Consider the following 23,767-nt stretch of genomic DNA (forward strand, 5'->3'; position numbering starts at 1 on the left):
TGATGATGAATACGGAGAGTAAACATTGACGGGCGTAAAGAAGCGTCATCGGAAGATAAGGCACGACCGGAATTAAGTGCTTATCAGAAGCACAGGCGTGAATTAGAGATAAGAGATAGATTAAAGGAAGGAGGCTGAAATAGCAATACAAAACGAGGAAGAGGCGGCTGATTAGAAAACCATATTCAGAAAGACCGATTAGAAATAAATGAGAGAGAGAGAGAGAGAGAGAGAGAGAGAGAGAGAGAGAGAGAGAGAGAGAGAGAGAGAGAGAGAGAGAGAGAGAGGACATTTGAGGGAGAGAAGAGGGAGAGGAGGGGTTGAGGATGGCTGGCGCCACTACTGTGGATCAATAGAGTAGGGTGTATGTCAGGATGCCAGGCAGACAGAGAGGGAGGAGCCAGACCCCTACTGCTGTAGTCTTTTTATATACTACATTACATTGGCCAGCCATTCTTACGGGCAAGGGAACCCTTACCTGCATAGCCCGACACTTGAGAATATGTTAGGATATATGCATGCTCCTACCTCCTCACCGCAAAAATAAACATTTTCGGTAACATATATAGCCTAGTACACATACTGCCAAAGTAAGCTGTTACAAGTCTTGTTCCCATACAGTCCCTGTCATTTCCAAAATGTCATAACGTATAAAGTCATTGTTGATACGGAAAACGTCTTGCAATATCCAATTACTCATTGTTCTCTGTGGAAGCAATGGCTCTCATAGTCGGACGGAAATTTAAAACTGAAATTTAAAACTACACAAACGACTCAGACCACATTTATGTACAGTTAAAAACAAACAAACAAACACAGGTATCAAATATCTCCTCCCTATGGCTGCAAAACTATAAGAAGAAATATATTTTCTTGTGCAAATTCTTCGTGTACATTTGTCAACCAACCCAATGTACAGTTTCATTCAATTTAGGGTCAGCGTAGCCACGCTCGACAGGATACATGATTCTAACGTACCTAAGGTTGCATTGTGAGTTATAGAGACTGATTTAGAACAATTACGTTTATCTGTGGTGTATTGATGTGGCCCAGGTATATATTCTGTGCCGCTACAGAAGGTTTTACTGGCGATACAGCGGCATGAGGTGCTGCTGGAGAAAGCGTGAGATTCTCGACACCATTATGGAGCTACACGATCCGCCGATGAGTTCTCTAGACACGGAATTCCTCCATCCCAAGAGCGCCTCTTCCATGACCTTTGTTTCTTCAGTGATATTCGATCGTTGCTCCAGTCTCCCATTCTCTCCACAACAGCGTTAATGAAGGAGGTTCAGCTTATGCTTGACTCATTATTGGAAGCAGTCGGCCTTGTTCAGCAGCAATGCTGGTCAAAAAATAAAAAAAATGAGGCTGCAGTACCTCGTTAATCTACTCAAGCGACAGAATGTCACATTTTTCTCACCTTAAGTAGTTTGACTCTGGACCACTTTTAATTGAAGTATAGATATTTTTATTCGGAGAAAATATTATTAAATTTCTTTCACTTCCTGGACGTCTCGTTAATCAATGCAGGGAATGTGGTCGGCATTGATGCCTCCCAGCCCCTTGACGTGCTCAAGAGGGTCATGAAAAGGTCGTCCAGTGAAAATCTGGGACGTGACGACCCCGAGAACCCAGGCACCTGCTGGATCTGCAGGACGCCAGGTTTACAGTTCCTACCAGAACACTGCTGACTCATCATATTACCGGCTCACAACACTGCTAACTCACCACCTATTGACTCATCACATTACTAACTCATCACCGTGCTGACGCACATTACTAACAATGCTGACCCATCATCTGTTGACTCACCATATTACTACCTCACCACACTGCTGACTCACCACATTACTGACTCAATACTGCTAATTCACCATGTTACTGACTCACAACACTGCTGATCCACCACCTATTGACTCACCACACTGTGCCTCACAAGCACTACTGACTCGCAACACTGCTAACTTACCACGCTACTGACTCACAACATTCCTGACCCACCACTTGCTGACTCACCACACTGCTGACCCAACACAGTCCTAACTCACTACATTATTGACTCTCAGGACAGAGGTAACGTCGTCCACTGCAGTTCATCTTCAATCCTGCTGTTCTAAAACACCTGTTGCGTCGCCTGCAGAAAACGTGTCTCTATACAACCAAGTCAGGCTGTTCTCAGCACGTCAGTTCTACAGTGACTGTTGATGTTCAAGAATTATGAGTGTAAGGAGACATCTTCCGCCCACGAGGAGGACTTGAATGCCTCCTACCTGTAGGGTACAGTTTTTTAAGAGGGACGGGCGGTTAGTGAGACAAACTCGGTATATCAAGGTCTACTGTACCTCTGCCATCATGGTGCTGTTACAGCCTCCTATTCAACAAGTACAAGGTCGTACTTGAGAAAGCTCTTCACCAAGTACAAGGTCGTACTTGAGAAAGCTCTTCACCAAGTACAGGGTCGTACGTAAGAAAGCTCTTCACCAAGTACAAGGTCGTACGTAAGAAAGCTCTTCACCAAGTACAAGGCCGTACGTAAGAAAGCTCTTCACCAAGTACAAGTTCGTACGTAAGAACTCTTCACCAAGTACAAGGTCGTACGTAAGAAAGCTCTTCACCAAGTACAAGTTCGTACGTAAGAACTCTTCACCAAGTACAAGGTCGTACGTAAGAAAGCTCTTCACCAAGTACAAGGTCGTACTTGAGAAAGCTCTTCACCAAGTACAGGGTCGTACGTAAGAAAGCTCTTCACCAAGTACAAGGTCGTACGTAAGAAAGCTCCTCACCAAGTACAAGGCCGTACGTAAGAAAGCTCTTCACCAAGTACAAGTTCGTACGTAAGAACTCTTCACCAAGTACAAGGTCGTACGTAAGAAAGCTCTTCACCAAGTACAAGGTCGTACGTAAGAAAGCTCTTCACCAAGTACAAGTTCGTACGTAAGAACTCTTTACCAAGTACAAGGTCGTACGCAAAAACGCTCTTCACCAAGTACAATGTCGTATGTAAGAAAGCTCACCAAGGTAATCAATGGGATCATTATAACTAAAGGTAATGGCACATGGTGACCTTTATCATCTCCTGTACCATCATGTCTTCACCAAGGTCAGTATCGCAAGGCACGTCTTTTTTTTTCTTCATATCACCGTCTGTCAACACACTCTGGAGGTTGCTCACTAACCAAGGCACAAAAAGCAAACAATTTTTCACCAAACGATCACAGATTATGTGTTCATCACCAAGCAGGGGGTCATCACACACACACACACACACACACACACACACACACACACACACACACACACACACACACACACACTGAGGCGTGCATGCATGTGTGTGCATACACACATGCATGTGACACACAAATAAAAACTGTGACACACAAATAAAAACTGTGACACACAAATAAAAACTGCAAACAGAAGTCACAAACACACATACATGATCTATCTAATGTTAGATCACCTGATAATGATGTTCACAGACATGATAGAACTTTCCACCCTTTACAGGGTCACGGGGAGCTGTTAAGCAGGGCAGGTAATGAGGATTAATGACATCTGCCAACCCATTACGACTCCTGGTACCTCAAGGTAACGAAGAGATAATAGATATCATCCTGTTACGTAAGATATATAACTGATTAGATATGATCGGACGTGAGGGAGTCGTAAGGTCCTTGGATGGTGCTGACATGAGCGGCTGGCACGACGGTTCTGTGCTGACGTTTGTGGTGTGTGTGTGTGTGTCAACAATATGGCCAGTGTCAGTCGTGTGGCGAGTGTCAGCAGTATGGTGAATGTCAGCATTGAGATATTGGTCAGCAGCGTGACGAGTGGCAGCAGAGTGTCGTGTCAGTAGTGTGGTGAGTGTCAGCAGTGTGGTGAGTGTCAGCAGTGTGGTTAATGTCAGCAAAACGTCACCTGGGTGAAAGATAAGCCACACTCGATGTACTTCAGCAGAAGCAACCCTCGAACTCATTGACTTAACGAAGTGTTGGCCTTTCGTCACCTACCCTCCTTGCTCTCCCTTCCTCCCACACCCCCTCACATTTCACCCCAAATCGGACGCTAACTCTGTCCCTCCCCCAGCCATGGCACAGCGTGTGGCTCGCTACGGTACAGCTGCTCGCCATAAGTCTGTCATCTGTTCCCCCGTCGGTCCTCACGGCTGTGACGACACCTGCCCAATCAATAGTGGGGGTTTGAGAGAGAGAGAGAGAGAGAGAGAGAGAGAGAGAGAGAGAGAGAGAGAGAGAGACGTGTAGCGGTGACCTGGTCTCCCGTGTGTGCGTAGGGCGCCACTTTCAGCGGAACAGATCGATGAAGAGGCATTGGTTACGCAAGGCGCTTACGCATTACGCGCGTATGGGAACGATGTGTTCATTGAGAAACAGAGAGAGAGAGAGAGAGAGAGGAGACTTTGCACTTAACGCTTAACGGTTGTGCTTTGTTCGGTAATGAAACCGTAGCCTGACGGTGATCTTTGGATCATATATATATATATATATATATATATATATATATATATATATATATATATATATCTGGAAGGAAGACATATGGGTTTTGCAAACCTTCTCCTTTTTCTTCTTCTATTCTTCCTCTTCCCACCAATCAAGGCTTTCCGCCGTTCCTTCATTTTGAGGCCGATTGACTTCATGCTCGGCAGACACGTGCACCGTAACGAATGCGCACCAAAGACACAGTTTTCCATCTTCTTCGACTTCGGGTGTTTCAGAGACTTTTCAAGGAGGCCAGAGACCTAACAGCTCACAAACATACATCATGGGCTGCAGTTCCTTACAGTCTTGAGCAGCTGGGAGGACACACATCCTACACATACTTCTCCACAGGCCCAATACAATACACAAAAGACCCTCCTTGACCACAGCCTCTGAGAGGCTGTATTTCACAAGGTCCTCAGCCTTCCTCGAGGGCTGCTGCAAGTGTCTTGGTTGTACTTCGTCTTTACCTGTACCTCAACGAACCTCCTGCCTGACACGCTGAGGCGATCCCGTCGCTCTGGACAGATACAACGAACAAGGCAACGGACGTGCAGCTATCTTGGCACCAGCGATGATTAGCTGGTGATGGATGATACAGATCAGACGCTCCTCGTGTTGCGCCAGACGAGGACACCCATCCTTGCCCTGGGAGCCACCAGTGTGGGTCAGGTCACGAAGGTCCAAAAGTCGTGCTCACGGGTCGCAAGCTCGTGCGCAAGGGTTCTACCGTCGGTCGTGCTCAGGAGGTGCACTTTGATGAGCGGGACTGATTGGTGGCAACAGTGGTGTTTGATCATGGCGGAGGCGTGTCAGGGACCACCACAAACCGATCCCCTCCAACACACACACACACACACACACACACACGCGCGCGCGCACGCAAACACACACATAGCAATTCATGATGATGATAGTCAAGAGCTGCAGTGGCTCACACAACTCATCGTTCTGTGAGGACCAGGTATGTGTGTGTGTGTGTGTGTGTGTGTGTGTGTGTGTGAGTGAAATTCCCTCACCAAAGACACAGGTCTGTGGGAGAGGTTAATGTCTCCACCACCCGTCCCTACCTACGTTCCACACTTGTGTGTCCAATCTTCACGCTCAGGTCTAACAATCTAAGATATTTACTTCGACCCTCATTACTCATTTTCCCCTCTCTTAATGTAGCCAGGGTCCGACTCAACCTGTGTTCTTATGTGCGTCGTAATATATGTCGTGGATTATGGCTTCTTATCACAGGCTGTCATCTCTGTTGGGTCTTGATAATGCTTTGAGGAAAAAATCTTTTTGCGTTGGAGGCTCCAGTCACGGACAGAAGTCCACATCATAGCTGGGCCTTCATTAAATACAGAGTGGAATATGGAAGGGAAGAGAAAAGACAAGGGAAAACATTTTCGATTTCTGTAGGAAGTGCGAAACCTGTCTTTTAAAATGTGCCAGGTCATAGTTATTAGGAAAGACCGGAGAAGGTAGAGAGTTCCAAAGCTTCGAGGTGTAAGGATAGAAACAGTTATCAAAACGGCCCACCCTTGACTTGCTAAAGCTCACACACTGATCATGCGACGCAGTTACTAACTTTTACGATCATGGAATCGCGCATCACTCGTATGGCCCCTTCACATCCGTCCAAGACCTCCCCTTCTACACACAGCTTTGATCAGTTATGCTAGATTTTGAGAACACTTTGTGAATGTATTAATTTTACTCTGGTAACAACATATCCTTCATTTGCGTAGAACAGTACCGCGAGAGACAAATTCTTACGTCCACAAGATATAAACAAAACGTTTCCATCACCGCCTCGCATCAATAATTTTGTGTTTCAACACTCCAGGAGAAAGCTGAACAGCACCACACACACATACACACACACACACACACACACACACACACACACACACGTACATACATACACGCATAATGTGTCCTAAAAAAAAACACACAAATATGAGAAAACAAAGTGTTCTTGTCATGCTCTATATCGTCAATAAAAAGGTTTCTTGATATCCACAGCTCGCCATCTGAGCTTCAATTACGGACTATCGATTAGAAACACAAATTTTAAGAAGGGTAAACATTCTCAGCCAATAACACTTCACTTCCTTTAGGCTCACATGACGAACACTGAAGGAAATCATGCATTTTCTATCCAACACTTCGAGGCCAGAGACTTACACTCGTTGGCATCTATTCCCTCGACGAAGAAATACGACTTCGGAAGCTTGATTACTTTACCGATATCAAGTTCACATAAGGATGTTGTGTATGTTCCGCCTCGCCGAAGAGTGTGACCTAACAAATTCATGAGACGAAGTTCTGTGTCAACAATGCACATTTGAAACGATTTCACGTACGTCCCCTGGCAGGAGTTTCTTGTTCCGCGTCATGAAGTGCCGCTGGACTGATGAAAGATTCAGTGACCAGTAAAAATAGACGTGTTCTATTATGCCCAAAGAATGCGAAATGTGTTTGATACGTGGCTCAGTGTGTGTGTGTGTGTTGGTGAGAGGTTCCTGAAAAAGAGAAAGAGGACTCCCCTCCCTTTCCCATGTGTTTGTCCTCACCTCTGTAGGTTGAAAGGCCTCATCACAGTCATACTACCGTAATATTGTGTAATGCAAGACTGTATAGTTCCCCCTGAAATAACCCACTGTTGTTGTAGCACCAAAGAAATTAAGAAGTAAGAATTTTCTCTCGGCTTAATCTGGGTCATGTCAAAATCACAACACTCAAGCAGACAATCTGGAATCAAAATGACTTACCTATTACCCGAGATGCATCGTGTGAGCATCAACGTACGGATACATGACAAGTAACTTAAGACGGGTCACTGGTAAAGTAGATTGTTTCACTTACCCGTTTTGTAAGCGTCGGTGTTGTTGAAGATGCCCTGAGCGCTTGCCATGGGCATGAGAGGTTCCACCACCAGCCCCTTTACCGTCGCCTTCGGCAGCTCCTCCTTCAGCTTCTTCACAGAGAGAGTAGCCAGCTGAGTTGTAGTCAGAGGCGGCTCGCGGGGAGGAGACGGAGTCGGGATCCTGTGATCTGGAGAAGGAGACTTGCGGAAGGTAGAGGAGGAGGTGACCCTTTGGCGGGGGTAAGGGGTCGACTCCCTCAGTGTAGGAGGATGAAACTGGGCGGAGGGGTCAGGAGACGGAGACTCCAGTGGGGCTGGCGTGGGGCGTCTCTGCTCCTCTCCGTCATCCACCGTCGGTATGACATACACGTCGTCCTTTTGGGGTTTACGGGCCTTGGCAGGCGAGACCTTGTTGGAGGCCGGGTTGATCATGTTGAAGAAGAGGTCCTCCACGTACCGGTCGATCTCGGGGGACTCGCGCCCCCCGCCACCACCCTCACCGTCTTTATCATTTTTGGCACTACGCTTGGTGATGCGGCCGCCTATCATGGCGCAGTCGTCCGGGTAGGGATACCTTCTGCAGGTGGTACAACGATGCTTCACTGATCACTATTGTTCAGTCTTTCCCCTGAGTGGAGTAAGATGTTCAGTCTTTCCCCTGAGAGGAGTAATATGTTAAGTTTTCCCCCGAGAGGAGTAAGATGTCCAGTCTTTCCCCTGAGAGGAGTAAAATGTTCAGTCTTTCTCCTGAGAGGAGTAAGATGTCCAGTCTTTCCCCTGAGAGGAGTAATATGTTAAGTTTTCCCCCGAGAGGAGTAAGATGTCCAGTCTTTCCCCTGAGAGGAGTAAAATGTTCAGTCTTTCCCCTGAGAGGAGTAAGATGTCCAGTCTTTCCCCTGAGAGGAGTAAGATGCTCAGTCTTTCCCCTGAGAGGAGTAAGATGTTCAGTCTTTCTCCTGAGAGGAGTAAGATGTTCAGTCTTTCTCCTGAGAGGAGTAAGATGTTCAGTCTTTCTCCTGAGAGGAGTAAGATGTCCAGTCTTTCCCCTGAGAGGAGTAAGATGTCCAGTCTTTTTCTTGGGAGTAAGGTGTCTCATACCACTGAGTCACGACGTGTCTTACTCACACCTAACCTGATGTATGAGAACAAAGAATGAATGAGAGATTGATAGGAAAAAAAAAAATTATCATTTCATGAAAAATGTCATGCCGGACATGCCAGGGGGTCACATGACCTCACCCTACAGATCGTCAGTCATTGACCTTCAATATATAGTGATCAGCACGTATGTCTGTATCAGCGATCACCTCACACAGCACCAACCCGTAGAAGGTCACCTTAACAAGGCATCAACCAGTGCAAAGCCAATGCGAGTGATGCCTTCTACATGACATCAGCATCAGTCAGCCGTGCTAGCAGGTATCACTTCATCGCAGTGTTCGCCCGTGCGCGTCGCCGGTCATCTCAACACCATGTCCTCCAGTAGCAGGACTCACCTCCCCAACGTCAACCTGAAGTCATGTCCTTTACCTCAACATTGTATCAACAGTTGACCATCATATAGTGTTGATGACTTTTGCACAACGTCAAGGTTATATTACCATAAACATCAATATGTAAGCAATAGGTTCGGCCTTACCATGTACCACATAAGAACCATAATAGTACCACACACACACACACACACATATACACACGCATACCTTCGTCAACCCCCTTCCCCTCCCACCTAATATCCTTTTCTGAACACATATTTCTATCAACCATCTTGAGAATTATTGTCAAACTTTACCAGTTCTTTATTTTCTTATCCTATTAACCCACCTGAGAAGTTTTACATTGCAGTCGCTTTGCCTAATGCATTGCACTCCACATTGATTAATACACTGGTATTCGTGAAGCATTGTATTATACATTGATCAGTACATGTACTCGTATACTTATTGTACTCTATCATACACTGACCAGTAAGTATGCTGGTGCATTTGTTGCGCTACATCACCCGCGCGCTAACTAATCAGCAAGTGTGAACAAAAAAACGACCACCCCCTCAGTGGTCTGTTGCTGTTCGAATTCCTCTGTAAGTGCTTTAGTTGTGGGCATGCTGGCCAGTAAGTGTGCTGGTACACACTTATTGCACACTATGACACACTGATCAGTCAGTATGAACCGGTGTTAGTGAGCGGCTATAGAGGTTTTTATTCCGGATAATCAACGAGTCATTTCATTCCGCTGGGAAATACAGAAATACAATGGTTTGATACTAAGTCCTTCGCTGTTTGAGCGAGCACTTTGAACACGACGGTACAACACCTTGGGCACGACGGTACAACATGGTACGACCCCTCGAGCACCACGGTACAACACGGTACGACCTCTTGAGCACGACGGTACAACACGGTACGACCCCTTGAGCACGACGGTACAACACGGTACGACCCCTCGAGCACGACGGTACAACACGGTACGACCCCTCGAGCACGACGGTACAACACGGTACGACCTCTTGAGCACGACGGTACACCACGGTACGATCCCTTGAGCACGACGGCACAACACGGTACGACCCCTTGAGCACGACGGTACAACACGGTATGACCCCTTGAGCACGACGGTACAACACGGTACGACCCCTTGAGCACGACGGCACAACACGGTACGACCCCTTGAGCACGACGGTACAACACGGTACGACTCCTCGAGCACGACGGTACAACCCTTAATGTATGTTGGCCAAGCGGGCCCTTAACTTGACCCTTAATTAAGGGTTGGGACAACGAGTCCTGAAGTATTCAGCTGGTAACCTGTTTTTAAATACTCTGTGGTCGTCTGTAGTCTCTGGGCGTCAGGTAGCCTGTGGTCGTCATTAGTTTGTGGTCGTCAACTCGTCTGTGGTCGCCCGAAGTCTGTGGTCATTAATAGTCTGTTCACGTTCATTTAGTCTGTGGTCGTCAACAGCCTGTGGTCGTCCGAGGTCTGTGGTCAATCATAGTCTGTTCACGTCAATTAGTCTGTGGTCGTCTGCAGTCTCTGGTTGCCAGTGGTCGTGTTCGGGGTGGCGGTCGTGCGTGTGTGATTTTGTGTCGTAGTTTTACTGTGGTCGTCGCTATACTTGTGATCTCCTCTCCTCCTCCTCCGGGGGTCGTCACTCCAGCTGTCATCATCATTGTTCGTATGACGTCTTTATTGTCTTGTGGTCATCATGTTATGTCCGCTGACGACTTTATTGTGGCTTTCATCTTCCGGTCGTTAAGTCCCTTGAGCGCGACGGGACGACCCTTCTTGGCCCTTTGATCTGACCCCTTTAGGTATGATGATATGCCCTTTGACCTGACCGTTATAGGCTGATCGTGGTCAAAGACCGGACCATTATACCCAGCTCGTTAGGCAATCGACAGTTTCAGAACCATTCTATGTACTATTGGGATACCACACACACACACACACACACACACACACACACACACACACCGGTCAATAACCATTAAATACGACAGCATACATAAATCCTGGTTACGTCCCGTGGCTTGTCATTTCCTTGTCATCATCACCACAATCATATTATGTCATGGTCATACATCATCAGCTTCAGGCATCTATATTTTTTTTTCCATAATGACCGCCGAAGATTCGAGAGTATTTACAATCCTCATCTTCATTTATGGACTTTATTTACTCATGTAATTACTGCACACCTTACGGTGCTGAGCTCAAGACCAGCTGGTGAAAGGGGTGATGACGGTATGGTCGTTGGGCACGCGAGGTGTTGGAATGTGGCGAAATTATTCTGATCAGCGGACGTGCATGAGACTAGGGCGCACACACGACCATATTGGACCCACGACCCGGTTATTCTACTACGCCTCTTCCCTGTAGATTCTACACACTCCCCGCGCGCTGCTTGGTGTGGCGTAATGTATGGAGTTCCCTGCATGGGGAGAATCTCTGGACAGAATATCCTGTTTGTTCACTCTAATTACAGTTTTAACTTCCAGATCAGTGAGTGAGTGACGCCAGGTGAGGGGGTCGGGTTTCGGGATAAGTTCGAGGTAGTGAAAATGCTTAACGTGAACTATGCGTCATTGTTTCATTGACAGATTAATTCAGTGATACCAGACGCTGCTGGACGAGACGCACTCCAGGTGATGACAGTGAAGCCTCCTTGATCTCATCGCCACGGCAGGAGCTCCATGGGACCTGGTGTGACCCCCCCTACAGCGGGGTCAGGTCAAATCTCACACCATGACACCCATGGATCACACTGTCGTGCCTCAGACTCGTATTCTCGTGTTCAAGGCTCCTCCCGCCGCCGTGCTCATGGGTCGTGCTGCTGTACCCAGGGGATCGTGACGTCGTGTTCAAGGTGTGACCATTCTCACGACCTCGGAAGGGACGAGGATATCGAACCCTTGCTCTTTGTTCGCGCGACTCTCATACATCTTCCCAACCGTCCGTAAACAGCTGCCCCACGGCTCAGCGAGCCAACCGATTTTTATCCCCCTCGCACGATACAGGTTCACGTCAACCCCGACAGCCATTGATGTACAGCGAAATAATTAATAAATCTCATGAATCCTGTGGCCAGCAGATGGCTATTTGTTGCGACCAGCAGGAGAACCAGAGGAGGAGGAGGAGGAGGAGGAGACACGTCGTGCGGAATAATACTGGTCGTTACATTAACTTTTAATATTAATTACCGGCAGCAACTTGAGGGAAGTGGGCGTATATTCTCGTCAAACCCCCTCGTAGTCGACACATCCAGTGAATCTACTCCACGATGAGTGGGGATACTCTAGTTAGATTCGAGGATGACAACACGATCTTGAAGCACAACGACACGAACTTTATTTAGCATAACCCATGAGCATGATGGTACGACCCGCCCCGTCACGAAGGAACGACCCATGAGGACGATGGTACTACCCCTGCACGATGGTAATCCATAAGCACCATTTAGGTCGACGGTACGACCCTTAAGCACGACGGCAAGACCTTTTTGAGTACCAGAATATGGTGGTCACCTTAGGAATGACGACCTGGCTTACCCAGCATGTAACGTGTAACATATGTTCGTCTATATGAGGCATATGCAGGGTAAGTTCCCTTAAGTATGTGTTATGCATTATATGTTCCGTTCAGCACTTGGTGAACACTCATGTTTCCGTGAAAGGTGGTGAATATTGTAGCCTATCTGACGTTTCTGCAGGCCATGATGTACACTCTTCCAAAAAAAAAAAAAAGAGTATTGGCCCCTCCGCGCTTCAAGTTTTTAATAATCTACAAGTGGCCGACCGAAATTAAAAACAATTTCGTTGCCATCCTGATGCAACTGTAGACTGCATCAAGGTGGCAGCGAAGTCAAGTTTTAATTTCGGTCGGTCGGTGGTAGAAATTATTAGAAACTTGAGGCCCCTGGGGCCGATACTTTTTTTTTGGAGACTGTACATTACATATGTTCTCTTCACGATCTGTTCAGTATACCCTCAACACATGATACACAACACACATTCTCTGCAGCATGTAATAACCTATGTGTACTGTAAGGGGGGGGGGGAGTTCTACAATCCCAGGGCTCCATCTTTTGAACCTTATCTGCTAACGTACGACTTTTTAAATCTCTATATACTCTCTACACCCACAGTCTCATGACTGAGTTTATTACTCATAGTCTCATGACTGAGTTTATTAGCCTCAACCGCTAGTGTTAAAATACTATTCTACAACTTTTCTCAGAAGTCTCTTGCTAATAATTTCATGCTACGTCCTCTAGTTGGTCTCTACGAGTTAATGTGGGACTCTGGCGACAGGTTAGGGATGACGTCAACTTCCCAATTCCTCTCACAAACTGATTCTTGTAGCTTATTTCCTGATAGAGAATATCAAGGCCCTTCTCTCACTGTGTCCCACCTTAATCACTTTACATCTACTTGGACTGAATTTCATCAACCATATAGCAAATCAACTTTGGATTTTGTCGAAGGTCCCCTTTGTAAGTCAATGCAATCGTCCATGCTTTCTAGTACCTTCATTACCTTGGCATCATCCACAAACGGGTTCAGATAGGAGTACAATAATTCTAGGGAGCCATCACCATATATCAAGAAAAGCCATGGTCCCAGGACAGGACCCTGCTGCACACCACTGGGGACTTAAAGCCATTTCTAGTAGACTCTCCTGACATATGTCCTTGGTTCCCTTTCAATGATATAATCTTTCCATCGAAACAGTCTACCCCTCATTGCCTCCTGAAGATCCAGCTTCCTTATCAGCCCCCTATGTGGCATAATGTCATGAACTTTCTGGAAGTACAGATACAGACACCACCTAGCCTTCTGTTTTGTCTACAACAGGGCTGACTCTCGTAGAAATCTTACAGGTTCATTATGCAAACCCCTTTCCCTACAAATGTGTTGTCTTTCATTTAGGTACATCATCCTCTGCTGGAAGTCATCCATTTTCTTTCTGATCATCTTTTGCAGTACCATACAGACAACAATCCTCAGGAAGACTGGTCTTAGTTTGACGTTTCCTTCCAGTCTCAATTTATAAAGACAAGTATAACGTTTGTCCTCTTCCACTTCCTTGGCACTTTATCTTTTTCCAATGACATCTTGAAAAAACACAATGCCAACTGATTTGTCAATTGTATCGGTAAACATCATCAGTATTCAAGAAAATTTTCATCAGGACCACGAGCCTCTATGGATCAAAATCCTCTGGTATTCTGTTTTTCTTTATTTTAGATATTTCATTGCTTCCCAATACCTTCTCCCCATGCTGTCCCAATGGTGTTGAGAGTTATTGCATTTACCATTGTAAAAATGCGTTTGAACTTGTCATTCGGTTCCACACACATCCTTATATATCATCCTCTAAAACTCTTCTCTCTGAATCCCATAGCCTAATTGGTTGCATTTAACTGACAATCTACTTCACCTATGGGAAAGTTTTGGATTATCCCATGCCTTGTCCACAACATTCTTTACAAAGTTTCTCCGTTCTCACTTTTTTCTTTATCCTTATACTCGTTTCTTGTTCTCTCAGACCTTTTAAATGCTGGCTGGGCTAGAGTTCCAGCAATATCTTCCTCCCAACTCATTGCGAAATTCCTACGCATCTGGACTTCATTATTGAACCACTCGGCTCTCATTACAACCTTTTTTTATCTGTAGCTGAAGCTAAAAGGTACACATATCCCTGACACTTCACCGTAAATTTAACGGAACTTTCCACGGCGGTGCCATGGTTCATGGCGATTGCACTCCATTTTCCAGTTCTTGTTATGTAGAAACTGTCGAGTTCTGCATAGTTTCCACGATCAACATGTCTTTGGCTCTGGCCAACCCTGCTCTTTTGACATCACCATTTACCACTTCCCCCAGTTGATGTACTGTATATGGTATTCTCAACAGCAGTGCTCCTATGTGATGATAATATCTGGTGATGATGGTAAGTGGTTTCCTCGCATCCTAGCACGTACATTGACATGCTGGCACACGGAATTTTCCCTGTAAACACTCTTTGAATTTGTTCCTCCCCGCGGTCTATCTATTATAATTGAAATTCCCCATCATCAATACATCAACTCGTCTGAGAAGTAAGGCTGTCACTCCCTCATGTACCATCCAGATTGTTCCTTGATTTCCATCATTGTATATTTGTACTGGATCATTAAGATTCGTCGGAGGATTTTATATATATATATATATATATATATATATATATATATATATATATATATATATATATATATATATATATATATATATCCCAACACCTCTATGCATTTCTTTCCTACTTCAATAGCTATCCTACCCATTAGGTACTGTTTGTAGGCGCCATCTAGCATTTCCTGAAATTTGTGGCTTTCTCTATTACGAAGGCCGGTCCTCCCCCTCCTCCTGTGTCGTCTCTTTCCTTCCTTGCTGCCAATGTGATGTACAGCACGTGTGCTCAGCAACACGTGATGTGGAACACATGTTTTCTGCACGTGATGCACAGCACATTGCAGCACGTGATGCATTTATTCCCTGCTATACATGATGTTATTCTATACATCAAATTATGCACTAGTTCTTTACGTCACTTGATGTACACAATCTCTACAACACATGATGTGCATGTTCTCTACATCAAATGAAGTACTTGTTTTTACAACATAATGCACTTGTTCTCTACAATATGATGTACTTGGTCTCTACAACACAAAATGCACTTAGTCCTTTATGGCACATCATGTGCTAATTCTTTACAACACATGTGTTCGCCAGCACCTGGTATACAGGATGAGAGGCTCACAAGTCCACGTTGAACCTACCACAACCAAGCAGCCAGTACTTGGGTTGTACATCGGCGGGCGGGAGGGACGCCCGTACACTCCAGCCGCGGCAACTTGGCGTACACTCAGACTCAGCCGGTGGTGCACAGGGCCCCGTCCAGTGTGTGGTCGTCCCCGCGTGTGGTGCTGCACTACGACCCCCTCCCAGGCCCTCTAGTCAATAATATGAACACCTCACAACACTGGCCAATCACCTGCCACCACTATTGTGACGTCATCAGCAAAGCTCTTTACAAAGCAGTACTGTGTTTACACCTCTACTTCAAGGCAACAACTATGGCCTCTGAGTAAGGTGTTCGTAGATGTCATTCTGTCCTTCAATGCCTTCCGTAAGGGACCCGTATAAGATTTACTAACGATGATTACTTTTTCCCGCACGCAATGTTAGGTTAGCCGTAATTACCAAGGGTTGTGCGAGTGTAATATTGGGTGAATGATTCTGAGGCTAGTCATTTTCATCATGTGTGAGGAGTCATCGGTACCTTAAAGAAGGTATGGGCATGTGACCTGGACGTGATGACAGTGCGAATGTTACTTAATAATATGTAATTATGCTTACATACTCCAGATCATGTGGGGGAAAAGCTTAAGCATAATGGGTATTTCCAAATAACACTTTGCTACTCGCGGTTGGTCATAGTACACTTGCATGAGAAGCGTGGATTTCAACCCCGATCTGAATCTTTCAAGAAATCCAGTTCGTGTTTGACATGCTTTTGGCGTCTGAGTCCTAGCAGACACTTATAACACGACATTACCAAGAACACAATTTATCAATGACGTGCGAGGCCTTATCCAAGGTTTGAAAAAGTGAAAATTGCATCAAATTATCCTCAACATTGGTAAGATGAATGTTGGATTCTGGTCATCAAATGGACTTCACATAACGTAATTTCCTCTTGTATGTACTGATAATGTCTTACCACGGTAGCAGGCGGCTTTTATCATCTTTAGCGCCTAATCTACAGCGTCTGGATCTTGCTTTCTTGACAGAAGCCAACATCTGTTGCCCTCACGGACGCAAACACAAATGAGCGAGTGGGCGGGGCAACGATCGTTGGCAAATTTACATGATAGATCTTGCTCAAACATTTTCCCTGAGCGAGTAAATGATTATGTACGATTCATACTTCAACATCAACGTGAAAGTGCTTTCAGTACATATAAATGGTGGATGAAGGGAATTAACTGAGCGAGCAAATTCATACAGCATACAGTTCAAATAGGTAATTATACAAACCTGCTTAAGATGTGGTGTGGGTGTGTAGATAAGAGTACAGTATGTTCCATGTAGGATATATATATATATATATATATATATATATATATATATATATATATATATATATATATATATATATAAGGCTCAGTGGAAGGGCAACACGGGTTAAACTCTCCCCGTAGCACATGAATAATCACACACAGTGAACATTAAGTACTTGTATAGTATAAGTTGTGGATTAGATTGGATTGGATTATAAAATCTAGGCTTTAAGCCAAGCACTGGAGCACCTAAGGCTATTCAGCACTTTTAATACAATTTAGAATATTCTTAGAAATTCATTCTAATTCAAACAAATTACCATTTCCAGTTTTGATAGACCAAGAAGGGAAGAACGAAAAGTATAGGAGAGAAAATAACGTATATGTGTTCGTCTGAGAGCTCAAGTTTGACCTTTGCATGATTAAACCTACCAGGGAAAGGAAAATCCCCGCTGCTACAGCTCAAGCCGTCACCGCTCCACACAAACCCCACCAACGCGTTAAGGTCCATGTAGATCGCGGGGTAGTTTAAGTTGTGGATGAATGAGATAAAGTGTATCATGAGATTATGAGTTTGAACAGCATAGAAATATATAAAATATTGGATAGCAAAGAAAGTTCAAGAGGTGTGTTCCCAAGTGTAGATTACCCTACCCGTATAGTGTACGTAAGTGATTACGCACGCGTGTGCCCACACAAACATACACCTTTAGGTGCAACCACACACACTCACTTCATATACTGCGTGTAATTCGTGTATGAACGTTTTTTCTATAATAATTTCTGGGTCATGGACAGGCTTTTGTGAGTGTGTGTGTGTGGGGTGGGGGGGTCACGCCCATCAACTGGTTAAGTGTACAAAGTGGTGTGCACACAGGGTTCAGTCTTGGGACTGGTTCACTTCCTCATGGACATCAACGACTGATAACTTGGGCTGCGTTGTTATCAAATTCACACATGACAATGAACTGGGAAATAAGTCTACAACAGAAATTAAGCCTCTGCAATTTCAAAATGTCACAGACTAATGGACTGTGCTTACAAGAGGAAAATTAATTCTGATATAAATATGTGCAGTTTTACATTTCAGTAATAAAAACGATAAGGCTACCTCCACTATCAACACTGGTAAGCTACAAATATTCTGAAAGAGACTTAGGTGCAATAATCTCTAACGACCTAAAGCCAAGTAATCAATACATAGTTGTAAAAGTGAAGAGAATGCTTAAATTTAGATGTATTCAAAAGTCTAAAAACTAATTCTCATTCTTTGCAGTTTACTGGTGCATCCCCATCTAGAGTATTGCATAAATTTTTTATCAACCTGCTTATAAAAGGATATAGATAGAAATGGAGAAAGCACAGTAGTGAGCAACCAAGATGATTCCCATACTGAGAAATAAATCCTATGAGAGCCAGCTACACGACTTACTTTATTGCTAGGGCAGGAGCAATGGCGAATGTGTGGGGAGATAGTTACCACGGATAGCAAAAATGGTTGTTTGAATGAAAAGTAGTTCCAACAATATTATATAGTTGTAAGGCATGGGCTATAGAGTGGGTGGTGCGAAAGGAGGGTGGATGTGTTGGAGATGAAATGTTTGAGGACAATATATGGTGTGAGGTGGTTTGATCAAGTAAGTAATGAAAGGGTAAGAGAGATGTGTGGTAATAAAAAAGTGTGGTTGAGAGAAGAGGGTGTGTTGAAATGGTTTAGGCGTATGGAGGGAATGAGTAAGGAAAGGTTGACAAAGAGGATATATGTGTCAGAAGTGGAGGAAACAACAAGCAGGAGACCAAACTGGAGGAGGAAGGACGGGCTGAAAAAGATTTTGAGCAACCAGAGCCTGAACATACAGCAGGGTGAAACGTGTGTATGGGACGGAGTGAATTGGAACGCTGTGGTATTCTGGGGTCGACATGCTGTCAATGGACTGAGCCAGGGTATGTGAAACATCTAGGGTAAACCATGGCAAAGTTTGTGGGGCCTGGATGTGGATAGGGAGCCGTCGTTTTGGTGCACTACACTTGGCAGCTAAAGAAGTTCTACATTTCATTAAAAAAAACGATATGGCTACCTCCACTATTAATAGTGGTAAGTTACAAATACTCTGAAGTATGTGATAGTATGTGATAAAGTGTAAGAAAGTAAACTCTAATATTGATATGGGTGAAACTGAAAGTGGATGGAGAGAGATGGGTGATTGTTGGTGCCTATGCACCTGGTCATGAGAATAAAGATCATAAGAGACAAGTGTTTTGGAAGCAGCTGAGTGAGTGTGTTAGCAGCTTTGATGCACGAGACTGGGTTATAGTGATGGGTAATTTGAACGCAAAGGTGAGTAATGTGGCAGTTGAGGGTGTAATTGGTGCACGTGGGGTGTTCAGTGTTGTAAATGGAAATGGTGAAGAGCTTGTATATTTGTGTGTTGAAAAAGGACTGGTGATTGGGAATACCTGGTTTAAAAAGAGAGATATACATAAACATACGTATGTAAGTACGAGAGATGGCCAGAGAGTGTTATTGGATTACACGCGAAAGAGAGACTTTTGGATGTAATGTGCTGAGAGGTGCAAGTGGAGGGATGTCTGATCATTATCTTGTGGAGGCGAAGGTGAAGATTTGTAGAGGTTTTCAGAAAAGAAGAAAGAATGTAGGGGTGAAGAGAGTGGTGAGAGTAAGTGAACTTGGGAAGGAGACTTGTGTGAGACTGGGTGCAGAATGGAAAAAGGTGAGAGCAAAGGACATAAGGGGAGTGGGGGAGGAATGGGATGTAGTTAGGGAAGCAGTGATGGCTTGCGCAAAAGATGCTTGTGGCATGAGAAGTGTGGGAGGTGGGCAGAGGAGAAAGGGTAGTGAGTGGTGGGATGAAGAAGTAAGATCATTAATGAAAGTGAAGAGAGAGGCATTCGGGCAATTTTTGCAGGGAAATAGTGCAAATGACTGGGAGATGTATAAAAGAAAGAGGCAGGAGGTCAAGAGAAAAGTGCAAGAGATGAAAAAAAGGGCAAATGAGAGTTGGGGTGAGAGAGTATCATTAAATTCTAGGGAGAATAAAAGGATGTTTTGGAAGGAGGTAAATAAAGTGCATAATACAAGAGAACAAATGGGAACATTGGTGAAGGGGGTTAATGGGGAGGTAATAACAAGTAGTGGTGATGTGAGAAGATGGAGTGAGTATTTTGAAGGTTTGTTGAATGTGGCAGATATAGGGTGTTTTGGTCAAGGTGGTGTGTGAAGTGCGAGGTAGCGCAAGGAAACAGACGAAAGAATAGCCCAACCCACCCACAAACACATGTATATACATACACATCCACACATGCGCCTATACATACCTATACATTTCAACATATACATATGTATACATACACAGACATATACATATATATACATGTACATAATTCATAGTCTTCAGTGCCGTTGCCAATCCGCCACACATGAAATGACATTCCCCCTCCCCCTAGACGTGTGCGAGGTAGCGCTATGAAAAGACAACAAAAGCCACATATTTTTCACACTCACTCTCTAGCTGTCGTGTATAATGCACTGAAACCACAGCTCCCTTTCCACATCCAGTCCCCACAAAACTTTCCATTGTTTACCCCAGACGCTTCACATGCCCTGGTTCAATCCACTGACAGCACGTCGCCCCTGGTATACCACATCGTTCCAATTCACTCTATTCCTTGCACACCTTTCACCCTCCTGCATGTTCAGGCCCCGATCACTCAAAATCTTTTTCACTCCATCCTTCCACCTCCAATTTGGTCTCCCACTTCTCCTCGTTCCCTCCACCTCTGACACATATATCCTCTTTGTCAATCTTTCTTTCCTCTCTCATTCCCTCCATGTGACCAAATCATTTCAATACACCCTCTTCTGCTTTCTCAACCACACTCTTTCTATTACCACATATCTCTCTTACCCTTTCATTACTTACTCAATCGAACCACCTCAAACCACATACTGTCCTCAAACATCTCATTTCCAACACATCCACCCTTCTTCGCACAACCCTATCTACAGCCCATGCCTCGCAATCATATAACGTTGGAACCACTATTCCTTCAAATAGACTCATTTTTGCTTTCCGAGATGTTTTCGACTTTCACTCATTCTTCAACGCTCCCAGAACCTTTGCCCCCTCCCCCACCCTGTGCTTCACTTCCGCTTCCATGGTTCCATTTGCTGCCAAATCCAGTCCCAGATATCTAAGACACTTCACTTCTTCCAGTTTTTCTCCATTCAAAGTTACCTCCCAACTGACTTGTCCCTCAACCCTACTGTACCTAATACCCGTGCTCTTAATCACATTTACTCTCAGCTTCCTTCTTTCACACACTTTACCAAACTCAGTCACCAGCTTCTGCAGTTTCTCACCCATATCAGCCACCAGTGCTGTATCATATACACACATATACATATCAACATATACATACACAGAGAAATATAAATATATATACACATGCACATATTCATACTTGCTTGCCTTCATCCATTCCTGTAACTACCCTACCCCACAGGAAACATTCGCCAATTCCTGCATTAGTGAGGTAGCATTAAAAACATAGTTCTGAGCCTTAGAGGGAATATTTTCACTTGGCCCCCTTCTCTGTTCCTTGTTTTGGAATAAAAATGGGAGTTGAGGATTTGCAGCCCCCCGCTCCCTCCCTTTTAGTCACTTTCTATGACACACAGGGAATACATGGGAAGTATTCTTTCTACCCTGTCCCCAGGGATATAAGTATATCTATACTATTATATTTATCTATTATACTTAATCACCGTCCCCTGCATTTGCGAGGCAGTGCCAGGGACAAGGTAAAAGTCTCATTCACTTCAGTCAATTCTCTTTGCTGTTATGTGTAATGCACATAATAATCAAAATTAGTATAGAACATACTTCACTGAGTACATACAAAACATTAAGTGATGCCAATAAGAAGTTTTTGTTGCCTGTGAAAATAATTTATCATTTATCTTCAATCAAAATAGCTCATGGGATAGGTTCTGATTTTGGTGAAATATAAAAGACAGATAGAGAGAGGCCATGCAAATGAGGCCAATATTCATGTTCCAGGCACTACCTCATATAGCAAACAAAGCAAATGTGTGTCCTAATTCATCTTGTCTAACATATCTTTTATGTCCACTAAAATCACTAATTGTAACTCTTCTTGACTTAAATAATGATACATATATTTTTTGACATGTACAAGAGCTCTGCATTCTCTTTCAGTACTCCACTGCTAAATCACATGCATAATTCTTTTCTTAATTTATTCCATGGTGCCAATATCTGATATAGTCTATCAACAGTGCTCTCTCCCTGTAACTCAGTGCAATGGATACAAAAGCAAAAGTGTTCTATGAAAATTAAATTTATTAATTGTGTTGTTTAACAACTTAAGATCAACTAATTTTCTGTTGATCAACTTGCCTTACAGCATATCACATTAAAAAAATCTTGTTGTTGAGATAAACATACCACCAACAACTAAGCAGATGAGGACATATCCTTCTGTTAGAAAACAAACAGTATATTGCTTTACTGATGAAAATTTCGTAAAAATAAAAAATGCTGATAATAATAAATATATAAAAATACCATTCTGCTTACACAGTATTTTATCAACTATTATCCTCCATTTTTAATACAGTATTACAGTAAGTCACATTCAAAGATTTACTATATGAAGAAAAGGAAGATAAATTCACAGGGTGTGTAATATGATCACTTAATTTCAAAATACAAATAACACATTTGTGGTACAATTCTACAATTTATAACAATCAATTTGTAGGCTCTAGATAAACTTGTGAACTACACAGTTACATTTATTTATTCATAATAGCTCCAAGACCCTTCCTTGAAAGGGTCCTGGAATTACTCAAGAATCTCTTTTCCAGGAGCTCCTTCCATTAGCAGGAAAATAAGCAGGATCTGGTACAATAACTATAGCACTGTCATTCGGCTGATATATGACACGCTATAATGTACATTATATAAATTTTCATCATTCTCTTAGTCACCATCTCCCAGCTGAGAGACTAAGGGTGAGATGCATTTTCAACAATTATACCAGCATCTGATATACAACTCATTTTCAATTCAGGATCTATAACTAAAGGTAATATTTAAGGTAGTTCATTCAGTGAAATGAACTAGAACAAGTCACACATATAAATCTTTATGATCTGATAACTAAAGAGCAGTTTAGTGTCCCCCCTAAAAGTGGGTATATAATTGATAGTACTGAACTTATGATGAGATAATCCTTTTCCATGAATACTTAGTTTATCTCTTTTTGATGTTTACTATGCAAAGCTAGGAAAGGCAATCAGTAAAACAAGATAGTGATGTTACCCCTTAACTTCAAAGGCTTAATCTGGGTTTAAATATCTACATACACTCAGCTTCAAAGCTAGTTACCGCATGGAATCCAGCAGCTTTAAGGATGCACTTCATGTAGGGGTATAGTAAAAAAAATTGCTGCTTTGGGGGGGGAAGGTCCTTAACACTGCTTTACTTCTTTTAGCCTGCTGACAATGATCCAACCTCTTCAAAAATAATTTAATTCTAAAGGTGTTCCAACACACATATATCCTCTTTGTCATTCTTTCCATATGTCCAAACCATTTCAGCACACCCTTTTCTGCTCTCTGAATCACACTCATTTTTATTTCCACACATCTCTTACCCTTTCATTACTTAATCAAACCACCTCACACCACATACTGTCATCAAACATTTAATTTCCAACACATCCACCCTCCTCCATACAACCCTATCTATAGCC

General features: G+C 43.8%; 1 protein-coding gene across 5 annotated transcripts; it reads right to left on the reverse strand.

Annotated features, from left to right (window-relative positions):
- Positions 1-749: 749 nt before the first annotated feature.
- Positions 750-15,826, reverse strand: LOC139753317 (uncharacterized). 5 transcript variants are annotated; one of them, XM_071669632.1, is made up of 4 exons: positions 15,683-15,826; positions 8,703-8,876; positions 7,365-8,497; positions 750-1,345 (listed from the first exon to the last, which is right to left on the reverse strand). In XM_071669632.1, the coding sequence occupies exons 3-4, from the start codon at positions 7,912-7,914 to the stop codon at positions 1,311-1,313; spliced, it is 585 nt and encodes a 194-aa protein (XP_071525733.1). In that variant the 5' UTR covers positions 7,915-8,497; positions 8,703-8,876; positions 15,683-15,826; the 3' UTR covers positions 750-1,310. The 5 variants fall into 5 exon arrangements, with proteins under 5 accessions (XP_071525733.1, XP_071525736.1, XP_071525737.1 ...); XM_071669635.1 differs by lacking the exon at positions 8,703-8,876 and having other exon boundaries at positions 7,365-7,942; XM_071669636.1 differs by lacking the exon at positions 8,703-8,876 and having other exon boundaries at positions 7,365-7,993.
- Between the last annotated feature and the right edge of the window lie 7,941 nt (positions 15,827-23,767).

Source organism: Panulirus ornatus, chromosome 14 (assembly GCF_036320965.1).
Source record: "Panulirus ornatus isolate Po-2019 chromosome 14, ASM3632096v1, whole genome shotgun sequence".
NCBI classification, from domain to species: Eukaryota; Metazoa; Arthropoda; class Malacostraca; order Decapoda; family Palinuridae; genus Panulirus; species Panulirus ornatus.